This window comes from Nothoprocta perdicaria, unplaced genomic scaffold, assembly GCF_003342845.1.
Source record: "Nothoprocta perdicaria isolate Ctin4 unplaced genomic scaffold, notPer1 scaffold_482, whole genome shotgun sequence".
Classification (NCBI taxonomy): domain Eukaryota; kingdom Metazoa; phylum Chordata; class Aves; order Tinamiformes; family Tinamidae; genus Nothoprocta; species Nothoprocta perdicaria.
The window spans coordinates 181271-192239 of NW_020455735.1; the positions used below are offsets into that span (position 1 = coordinate 181271).

Genomic DNA, 10969 nt, shown 5'->3' on the forward strand with positions numbered 1-10969 from the left:
CGTGCGGGCGGGCACGTGCTGGGGAAATGGGCGGGACCGCCCGGCGCATGCGCTGTGGGAGGGGCGAAGCCGCGCGCGTTGGGCACTGCCCAGCGGAACGGCGATGAGGGGCGGGGCTGAGGGCGGGCGCATGCGCAGAGTGCCGCATTGAGGTCCGGCGCGGTGGGCCGGGCTGAGGGCAGACGCGATGCGCGCATGCGCAGTGGGCGACGCCGGTGCTGGCGCGGTGAGCGGGGCTGAGGGCACGGGCGCTGCGCACATGCGCAGTGGGCGGCGCTGAGGCGGGCGCGGTGGGCGGGGCTGAGGGCACGGGCGCTGCGCACATGCGCAGTGGGCGGCGCTGAGGCGGGCGCGGTGGGCGGGGCTGAGGGCAGGGGTGCTGCGCACATGCGCAGTGGGCGGCGCCGATGCCGGGCGCCCGGCGCATGCGCAGGGCTAGGCGGGACGCTCCAAGCGGGCGGTTGAGGGCGACGCGCGTATCGACACTCCCGCCCCATGTTCCCCCGCCGATCCCGGAGCCCCGGGCGAGCCGCGTGTCCCCCCCTTCCCCTCGCAGAGCTGGTGCGGGTGGCGCTGGCCGCGGGGCTGGCGCTGCTGGTGGCCAAGGGCAGCGGGGCCTGGCCGGGCGCCGAGGGCGATGATGGCACTGCCACCGCTGGGGACACCCTGGACGTGTGGTGGGTGGTGCACGACGGGGGGCTGCTCACGCTGCTCGCCTGCCTGTTGCGCCAGCACAAGGTGCGTCATGGTGCTCTAAGGGGCCATCTATAGGATCCATAAGGGAACTATAGGTGTGTGGTGGGGGGGTACAGGGGGCAGCCATGGGGTGTTGCCGTCCCCTCTAGGCATGGCGGGGCTGCCCCGTGCGCATCTTTGCGGTGGCGCAGCTGGAGGACAACAGCATTGAGATGCGGCGGCACCTGGGCGCCTTCGTGCGCCTGCTGCGCCTGCCCGCCGCCATCGAGGTGGTGGAGATGGTGAGGCCGACCCCCTTTCCGCCCCGCCGCCATCTCGAGCTTTCCCCCCCGCCACCTCACCTTCGTGTCCGCAGCATGACAGCGATATCTCCGCCTACACGTACGAGCGCACGCTCATCATGGAGCAGCGCTCCGCCATGCTGCGCCGCATGCGCCTCTCGCAGGCCGAGCGCCAGCGTGAGGTAACGTGGCGGCAACAGCCGGAAAAACGGGGAGCAAGGAAGACGGGAGACAAAATGGTGGCGGCTCCCTGAGGGAAATGGCTAGAGTGGCCCCTTCGTGGGTGGGGCTTGCCGTGGGGAACGCCCCTTTGGGCGGGAGTTGCCATGGGGACCGCCCTCTTTGGGCGGGAGTTGCTATGGGCAACGCGGCTCCCTGAGGTAAATCGTGCGAGCGACGCTTTTTGGGCGGGAGTTGCCATGGGGACCGCCCCTTTTGGGCGGGATTTGCTGTGGGCAACGTGGCTCCCTGAGGTAAACGGTGCGAGCGACTCCTTTGTGGGCGGGAGCTGCCCTGGAGGAGGCGATGGGCGCCTTGGCGGGCGGGAGCAGCCATTGAGACGCGACTCCCCGCACTTGGCAGGCGCAGCTCGTGCGGGAGCGGAGCCGCCGGCCCCGCTTCAGCAGCGGGCCCTCGGAGCTCGACGACGATGACGATGACTCGGAGGAGACGCGCGTCCATCTCACGTGGAGCCGCCCTCACCATGACCTGCCCGGCCCGCGTCCGTGAGCGCTGCGATGGGCTGAGGCGGAGAGGGGGGACTGGGAGAAACTGGGAAGACGCTGGGATGTGTCAGAGGGATTGGGTTATAAATGGGAGGGGGCTTTAAGGGGCATGGGGAGCATGGAGGGGCGGGGGGGATCCATTCCCCTCCATATCCCACACATACATAGTCACTGCATGCGTATATATGCCATCACACACATATGTATGCATCCCCATGGATGTATATACATGGCACATATGCCGGCAGGGCGCGGGGCAACGTGCGGCGCATGCACACGGCCGTGCGCCTCAACGAGGCCATGGCCGCCCGCTCGCAGGGCGCCCGCCTGGTGCTGCTCAACCTGCCGCCGCCGCCACCGCGGCACCATGAGAACTGCACCCCGTTAACGATGCAATTAGCACCGGGCCTTAATTAGCAACAATGGGGGGGGGGGGAGGTTAATGGGGGGCAGATTTGGGATAGGAAGATTGGTGTCCTGGATGGGGGAAATGGGGGTAATGAGGTAAATGAAGGGGGAATTAGGTAAATTAAGGGGGAATTAAGCACCTCATGGTGTTAATTAGCACAGGGCAAGGTTAATTAGATTGAGGATGTGGTAATTAGGAAGATGGGAGGATAATTAGTGATATGTGGGGTCAATTGGAAGGGGAATGGGATGGAAGCTGGAGGGATGAGGGGAGTAATTAGGTAATTGTGGGGGTAATTAAGCATCTCATAGTTTTAATTAGCATTTATTGTGGGTAATTAGCACAAACAGAGGTTAATGAGAGGGAGGGGGGGTGATTTGGAACCAGGAAGGCAGGTGCCCAGTCTGGGAGAAGTGGGGGTAATTAGGTAATTGAGGGGGTAAGTAATGGGGTTACTTAGCAGGGGAAAGGGTTAATTAGATTGAGGATGGGGTAATTAGGTAGTTGGGAAGGGTAATTAGTGATGCAGGGGGTTAATTGGATGGGGAATAGGCAAAATTGGAGGGCGGCAGGTTAGTTCCCCATGGGGATGGATAGGGGGGGATAATTAGATAAATGAGGGACCCGTTAATCCCCTGGGGGGCTAATTAACAGGGGCAGGGGTTAATAAAGGGGGGGGGCACTAATTAACGTGCTGAGGCCACGAAGGAGCCTTAACGAGCATGGCGCAGACCTGGAGTTCCTGGAAGTGCTCACGGAGGGGCTGGAGCGGGTGCTGCTGGTGCGGGGTGCCGGCACAGAGGTGGTCACCCTGTACCCCTGAGCGGGGAAATACCCGCCGCCACCGTGGAAAATGGGAAAAGCCGCGAAAAAGGGCTGAAAACGCCCTAAAAACGGCCTCAAAACACCCAGGAACCCGGGCACAAAATGGCGGCCCCCACACGGAGTGGGGGATGCCCAACAAAATGGCGGCCCCCATACAGGGTGGGCGGCACTCAACAGAATGGCGGCCTCCGCACGGGGTGGACAGCACCCAACAAAATGGCGGCCCCCACACCTGGTGGGCGAAGCCCAACAAAATGGCAGCTGGACCCACCCCAATTGGGGGGGGTTGGAGGACTAATTAACACCCCCCCAGGTTGTTAATTAGCCCCAATGGGGTTAATTAGGAGCTATGACATTTAATTAACCCTCCTGTGTCAATTGGGGTTGATTTGGTGAATAAAGGAGGCTGGAAGCAGCTGCTGTGTGAGTGGTGGGTGCTGAAAAGGGGCGAATCGGGCCAAAATGGGGCCACTTCTGAGGCAAAAAAGGTGGGATTGGGATGGGGGAATTGGGCGGTCCCAAAACAGGCAAAATTTGCCCCAAAATGCCCCAAACTCACTCATTCCCCCTCAAGGGCTCTGGTTTTGCCCCCAAAGGAGATGCCCAAAAGGCCCTGAACCCCAAGGGCCCTGGTGTCCGGAGGGGGGTGGCGAGGGGAGGGGTCAGAGGGGCCCAGGCGTCCAGGACACCGATTAACCCCCCCCACCACCACACCCTTCCAAAGAGCCCTGGCGTCCGGGCACCCATTGACCCCCCCACACTCCCCTGCTATAAGCTCTGATCTAAACCAGTGGGCACAGCCTGGGCTTAGCTTAGGCAGAGCTCTACAATTTGTCCTTCCAACCTTTCTGCAAGATGCACACGCAGTGGATATACCCCAGAATATCAAAGGTTTAATTATCTGAGATGAGGAAATACTGCAATGGAGACCTTTCAAAATCATCACAGCCTCAATACTTACCTCTCACTTAGCCAAACATCAGCATAAATATTCTTTTTTTTTTTTATGGATTATCATGAGAAAATACTCCACGTTTTTTACAGCAAGGAAAAACACAGCAGCTCTCTTGCCATCATCTCAGGCATGAGAGCTGACATTAGAGGACACAGTCAACCAGGCTGCCGATTTAAGCCTGCTTTCATGCCTTATTTATTTATTTATTTTGTGTGGCACCTCAGAGGAGTCTAAAGAAGAGGCTGACCTCAGACTAACACCCGCAGGGTGTTAGTTGTGGTGTCTGCAAGTTCCAGCCCCCTTTATATTGTTCCAAAACTACCCTGCGACTGTGAGGAGAAGGGAGGCAAAGAGGATTGGGAGCTTGTGGATAGGATCGTGGCCCAAGAGGAGCAGCTGGAGCAGGTCTGACCAAGCCATCTGGGAGAACCCGGAATGCTGTCGGTTTCAGCCCTCTGAAACCTCCTCCTCTGTCCCATCGGAAGGCGCTCACGTGCCTGGGGTGGAGATGGCTTCTCGGGTTGGCATCACCACCGTGCACAGAGCAGTGCGTGACACTTGCCGTGTCCGAGGTGCTGGCAGGACACACTCGAGGTCTGGGTGCCCATGGGCGCACCCCTGGGTGACCCGCGCCGAGCTCACACAGGGAGCTCCCACCTCACAGCAGCTGCTCACTACTGGGGGCAGGTCTGGGCTCCCCAGTATAAGAGGGACGTGAAGCTCCCAGAGAGGGTCCAGCGGAGAGCGACTAAGATGATGAAGGGTCTGGAGCTTCTCTCGTATGAGGAGACACTGAGTGAGTTGGGCCTGAGTGAGAAGGCTGAGAGGGGATCTCATCAACGTGGAGAAGTTCAGGAAGGGGGATGTAGGGAGGAAGGGGCCAAGCTCTTCTCAGTGGTGGCCAGGGACAGGACAGGGGGCAATGGGTGTAAGTTGAAACCCAGGCAGCTCCATCTCCAGGTGAGGAGGAACTTCTGCACTGGGAGGGTGCCCGAGCCCTGGCCCAGGCTGCCCAGGGAGGCTGGGGAATCTCCTTCTCTGGAGGTCTCCAAACACGTCGCCCTGTGCCCCATGCTCTGGGTGTCCCTAAGGTTGGACTAGATGATCTCCAGAGGTCCCTTCCAACCTGGAACGCTCTGTGGTTCTGGGATTCTGAGCTCCGTTCTGGCCACGGCCACCACAACCTCTCCGCGGCTCCTCCCGCTGACTTGGCTGCTCACCGTTCCTCTCTCCTCACAGGATTCCTTGTGGCCACAGGACTCCTCTGAGCTCTCCTCAGCTTTATCCATCCCGTGGGAAGAAAGGGAGAGCATGCCAGGAGGAGAGATGGAGATGGGGAAAAAGGTGAGAGGTGATAAAAACTATTGTTTGGATGTAGGAGGCCTTTTGATCTGGACCTTGGTCTGGTCTAGCCAGAGTGCCTAGAGGTGAAATCCAGGACTCCGGTTTAATGAAGACAACCAACTTCTCCATCACGAGCAGATCGTGATGCCAGCTCTCTCAACCATGAGAAAATCCCTAGGGAATTAAGAGGTGGCCGCGAGCTCTGCTTGCGCTGCCAAGCGTCAGGGACTCGCGCGCGGTCTGGTGTGTCCAGCAGGCCCTGCCCTCGAAGAGAAGATCTTTCCAGAGAGCTCTAGGGTTCACATGGCCCTGCTGAAGCCCCCCCTTTGTTTTTTGGGGTGATGCTCAGGAGAGGAAGGCAAAGGGGCTGCTGCTTTGGTTGCAACTCCAGAAGGACCTGGAGCGGGAGCTGAGAACCGGGCAACTGCGGAAGAAAAGGAGAGAGGAGAAAGCCAGAAAGGTGAGTGAGGGAACATCCAGCTCGCCTCGGGCAAGGAAACCGAAATCCTAAGGGTATTGAAAAGCCAAAAGATGTCCCTTTAGCGCTGACCAAAATCCGGGACTCGTGTCCCAAATCCGGGACAGGTTTGTGATGTGGGATCACCATGGCAGGAAATGCATTGAAGCTTGGGGTGGAACCTTCTCTCTTGGGGGGGAAAGCAGCAGACGTAAGCTTCAGAGAGCATCCTTGTGGAAGAGAAACCTCCTCTTCCCTCTTCTTGCTCAATATTCAACACTGTTCTTGCTCGATATTGCAGGAGCAGCTCTTGCTGGAAAAAAAGATGGCCCATCACCTCCAAAAAGTGCAAGCACATCTTCTCCCCAGCGCAGAGGTGGAGGTGGGAAGGAAAGACGTGGCGAAGCAGCGGTCCCAGGACGCGTCTCCAGACCTGTCGGCTGAAGCCCGGAATACCGGTAACGCCAGTGGTAGGTGGAAGTAGAGAGCCCGAAATTCTGAAAGGAAAAGTCCTTTCAAAGGACAGTTGGAGACATCCACATAACTTCCAGGAGCTCCGTTGTGGTTTGTTCCTGATACGAGCAGCTTTTCGTACAGTTGATGCCCTTTCCCATGCCTCTCATAGAAGAGCCAAGCTTAGGAAAAGATGAATTCGTGGGTCTGAGCACCTCCACCTCCTACAAGTGCAAACATCTGGACAGCATGGTGGAAAATTGGCCTCAAAGTCTCCACTTAGGTGTGTGTGCCACAAGGGATGCGGATGTGGGATTTAGGAAGTCCTTTCAGGACTAAACTTCACACGCGCGACCATAGGAACGCAAAGCCTTGCCCACTGTGCCCCTGCCTGTCTCACCCGTCAGTGGGCAAAGCCTGGAGGTCAGATATTTTTCTGCAGACTGTCTGGAGACTGAGAACACGTCTCGGACATCGTGGTGGCTACGCTTAAGGTTGGAAGGGACCTCAGAGGTCATCTAGTCCAAGCTTTCTGCTCATGCAGGGTCACCCAGAGCACGGGGCACAGGGCTGCGTCCAAGCGGGTTTGGGAGATCTCCAGAGAAGGAGACTCCACAGCCTCCCTGGGCAGCCTGGTCCAGGGCTCGGGCACCCTCACTGTCAAGAAGTGTTTCCTTAAGTTCCTGAGGAACTTTTGGCGCTTCAGTTTGTGGCCGTTTCCTCTAGTCCTATCAGTGGCCACCACTGAAAAGAGGCCGCCCCCTCCTCCTCACTGCCTCCCTTGAGGTATCTACAGACCCTGATCAGGTCCCCCCTCAGCCTCCTCTTCTCCAGGCTGAACAGGCCCAGCTCCCTCAGCCTTTGCTCATAGGGCAGATGTTCCAGGCCTCTGATCATCCTGGTAGCCCTGTGCTGGACTCTCTCCAGCAGCTCCACATCCCTCTTGTACTGGAGAGCCCAGAACTGGACACAGTCTCCAGATGTGGCCCCATCAGGGCTGTGTGTAGGGGGACAATCACCCTCGACCTGCTGGAGACGCTCTTCTTAATGCACCCCAGGATCCCGTTGGCCTTCTTGGCCGTGAGGGCACTGCTGCCTCATGGTCCCCTTGCCACCCACCACGACATCCTCGTGTCCCTCTCCACTAGGCACCCAAAAGGGGTGGCTCTGGACGCAGAGGGTCCTGCTGCAGTGGCTCCACATTGATTTCCTTTTCCCCTAAGGAGCCAATGAGGCTGATGAAGCTTCAGCTATCGGAGGAGAGGAGGACACCAAGGCCCCGATTGCTGCCACCACCAGCTCCTGCCAGACTGCAGATAAGGAGACCTATATTCCCAGCCCTGAGGTGCATTCCCAGGTGTCTGAATCCTCTAAATCCTCTAAAACCCCCGAAAACATTTGAAAGTCTAACTCCAAAAGCCAGGTAACCCCTTTACAGACAACTTTTCCTGCTGGGATTCGGCCAGGTTCCTCTTTGGGCAATGGAAAGGTCACCAGCACAAATGAGCATATTCACTGAACAGTTCTTCCTCGTTTCCGCTGCAGAGCCAGGGAATTGAAGACCTGATGAACCAGATAAAGACTTTGATGGCCCAAGTTGTGTCCAAATTAGAAAGCATCTTGGATACAACCGTGAGCGGTGAGAAAGCAGAAGGGCAACGTGGTGTAGTTTCAGAGCAGCTCCTGTTCTCTCCAGACAGCCCTGGCAGCTGTAGCCCAGGCCAGGAGCAGCTACCTGCTTCCTTGGGAAGTCTTCCCTCGCAGGCCACTGAAAAGCTCATCAGAACAACAGGCATTAACAGCGCTCGCCTCCAGCAGCAGACTAAGGCGCCAGGGGAAGAGTTGCCAAAAAGGTGTCTTTTGAGTCAAATTTCCTCCAAAACCCCCTCGGCGAGTGGGGGTGCCCCGCTGCCACGGTTGGGTCTCAGAGGTTTAGACTCAGCCCGTGAGCAAGGCTCTCCTCAAGACAGTATTCTGGAAAATGCCTCGGAAGAGCAAGCGGCCCTAGGAGGCCCCAGTGCAGCGGAGGTTGCGATGGAGAAGCTCTTGAAGAGGGTGCAAGACTTGGCTTGCTCTGCATGCGCTTTACACGTTGCGCTCCATGGAAGGTGCTTCAGCGGCACCCAAAGCCTGGGACCTTCTGCCACCTTCTGCGCGGACCTGGAGGAGGAGGTCGGATCGGCAGCTGAGGAGGTCGTAGCCGTGGTTCTGGATACGCTTGAGGGTTTAACGTCCAGCCTGCCGGATAGGGCAGAACCTGCAGCCCGGATCTGGGGGAGGTTTGCTGAGGCAGCTGCTCCAGCAGGGCAAAACCCAACCCTGCGACGGCCAGCCGACGACTGGCCATCCTCTCTGGCCTGCGTTGAGAAGGTCGCCAGGGAGGCTGTTGAGAGCATTGCCGTCATTTTGGGCTCGTTTGTAGCATTTCAGCTGAAACGCAGCTGCCCGTTCTCCGAAAGAGCAACGCTTCCTACCGAAACCGTCACCAATAATAAGCAAGAGCAGCCGTCCCACAGAACCTTCTCAAATGAATTATTAGCAAAAAATGGAGAAAATCAGCTTGGACACAGGGTCCCAGAAGCAACAACAAATGGAAGGCAATCACCCATATTGAAACCATTCCCACAAGCTCCTCAGTTCTATGAAGCAAGTGTTATCCAGGATGCTGCTCCCAGATTTCAGCGCTTCTGTTCCCAAGTCCATGATCACGCTAAGACCGCGGTCTACAAAATCCTGGAAATGCTACGCGAGAAGGTAGGGGAAGAAAATGAACCAAAGGCAGATGCTTCGTGGGATGGGTGGGAAGAAGCTGATGACACGTTAGCAAGCGGGGTCGTAGACTCTGTCTTAGGTCGGTGTTGGGCTGACTTCCATCCACACCCAAATTTTGGAAGGTGCATGGCAGAAAAGCAGCAATCCTATGGAAACAAGGCGTATCCCGCTCCGGACACTCCCAGGCCACGGCGAAGGGAAATACCTGTGGGGAACTTAGAGAAGATCCCACAAAGAAACAGGCTGCCCCGTGTCAACGTGCCCGGAATGGTCACTTACACAGAGGCCGAAACGCGAGAGGAAACGCCGGGCGTCCTGCCCTCCGTCCCGCGAGACCGCGCGCCAGGGGCCCCGGCCCCATTATGGGGCACCCACAAGTCCACCTATTGCTCCGCTGCGTCCACGGTGAGCTCTACGAGGCCACGGGGGGATCCCTTAGCTGCACTGACACCCAGGAGCGCTGGAGAGACCCTGTCCACCCCAGGCCAGCGCTTTCCAAGGAAGCCCTTCCCTCCAGCAAAGCCCCCTTGGCTGTGGAGAGCGGCACCCGAGCAGAGGAGCTGCTCACGGGAGAGCAGCGAGGTGGACGAAGGCGCGTGGGACGAGGCGGCACTAGCTGGGGGCCTGCTGGAGGGCGCCCCGAGGAGCTGCAGGGGCTCCGAGTCCTCTGAGTAAAGAAGATTCCTCCTGCTTGAATGGGACTTGTTGTCCTTCAGTATGTGCCGGTCACCTGCGGTTACACAGAATCCCAGAAGGTTCAAGGTTGGAGGGACCTCTGGAGATCATCTAGTCCAACCTTCCTGCTCCAGCAGGGACACCCAGAGCACGGGGCACAGGGCGGCGTCCAGGTGGGTTTGGAGACCTCCAGAGAAGGAGACTCCCCAGCCTCCCTGGGCAGCCTGGTCCAGGGCTCGGGCACCCTCCCAGTGCAGAAGTTCCTCCTCACCTGGAGATGGAGCTGCCTGGGTCTCAACTTCCACCCATTGCCCCTTGTCCTGTCCCTGGCCACCACTGAGAAGAGCTTGGCCCCTTCCTCCCTACATCCCCCTTCCTGAACTTCTCCATGTTAATGAGATCCCCTCTCAGCCTTCCCTTCTCCAAGCTGAACAGAGCTGATCTTTCTCCAGAAGAACTCTAAACAGAGCGAGATGGAATGGCTCCTCAAGCCGCTCTGCAGGAGGGTCAGGCGTTAGGAAGAACTTCTACATGGAAAGAGCAGTCAAGCACTGGAACAGGCTGCTCGGGGAAGTGCTGGGGTCACCGTCCCTGGTGACCCACCGTCACCGGTGTTCCAGAAAGGGCTAGGTGAGGCACGTAGGGACGTGGTTTAGCAGGTAGGGTGCTGAAGGGTCTATGGTTGGACTCGGTCTTAAGAGTCTTTTCCAACCACAATGAATGTATGATTCTATAAGGGCTGCACTCCAGGCGCCGTGGTGGGTCCCTGCAGAGTGCTCCCCGTGTCCGACGCGTGTCTGAGTACTGCACTCCGTGGAGCAGCCCGGCTCAGCCACACAGGGCCATGAGGAGGAGGAGGAGGGCGTGAGCGCAGGCCCGCGTTCCCAGGGCTAACACCATTCAGTCCCAGTAAGCTGAGACCATGGGCTGCGGGGCTCGCTCCATTGGACCCGCTCTCTGCACGGGCTGTCGGTGTCACGATCCGGAAGGTAGCTGCCTGTTCCGTTCCTTCGTCCCCTGAGGTGCTAAATCCTCCTGGAGAGCATCCCGCTCCAGTGGGCACTCAGATACGGGAGTGGACAGAAGGCAGAGACAAGTTCGAGCCCTAGAACTTCCTTGTAAACTGGTGGCCTCGTGTGAAAAAGACTTGGACTCACGAACCAGCCTGGAGATGAGCCACGCGTGCGGGACCTTACCTGCTGCACAGAGCCCCGTCCATCTCCGTGACCGGGGCGATAGGCGGTTGAGTGCACCCCGCGCACCATCCCTCCTCCCCCTGCTGAGCACTGATCCTGCTGGGATCGAGGAGCCACGGATCCTGACCCACTGATCCTGCTGGGATCAAGGAGCCCTTGATCCAGATCCACTGATCCTGCT

At 58.4% G+C, this 10969-nt stretch overlaps 1 protein-coding gene across 1 annotated transcript; it reads left to right on the forward strand.

Moving 5' to 3' along the window:
* Positions 1-7226: 7226 nt before the first annotated feature.
* LOC112954075 lies at positions 7227-8899 on the forward strand (the record flags this gene model as incomplete). The annotated part of the gene is made up of 2 exons (XM_026047222.1): positions 7227-7502; positions 7612-8899. A coding segment is annotated over exon 2 (1188 nt), but the record flags the coding sequence as incomplete, so codon positions are not given.
* Between the last annotated feature and the right edge of the window lie 2070 nt (positions 8900-10969).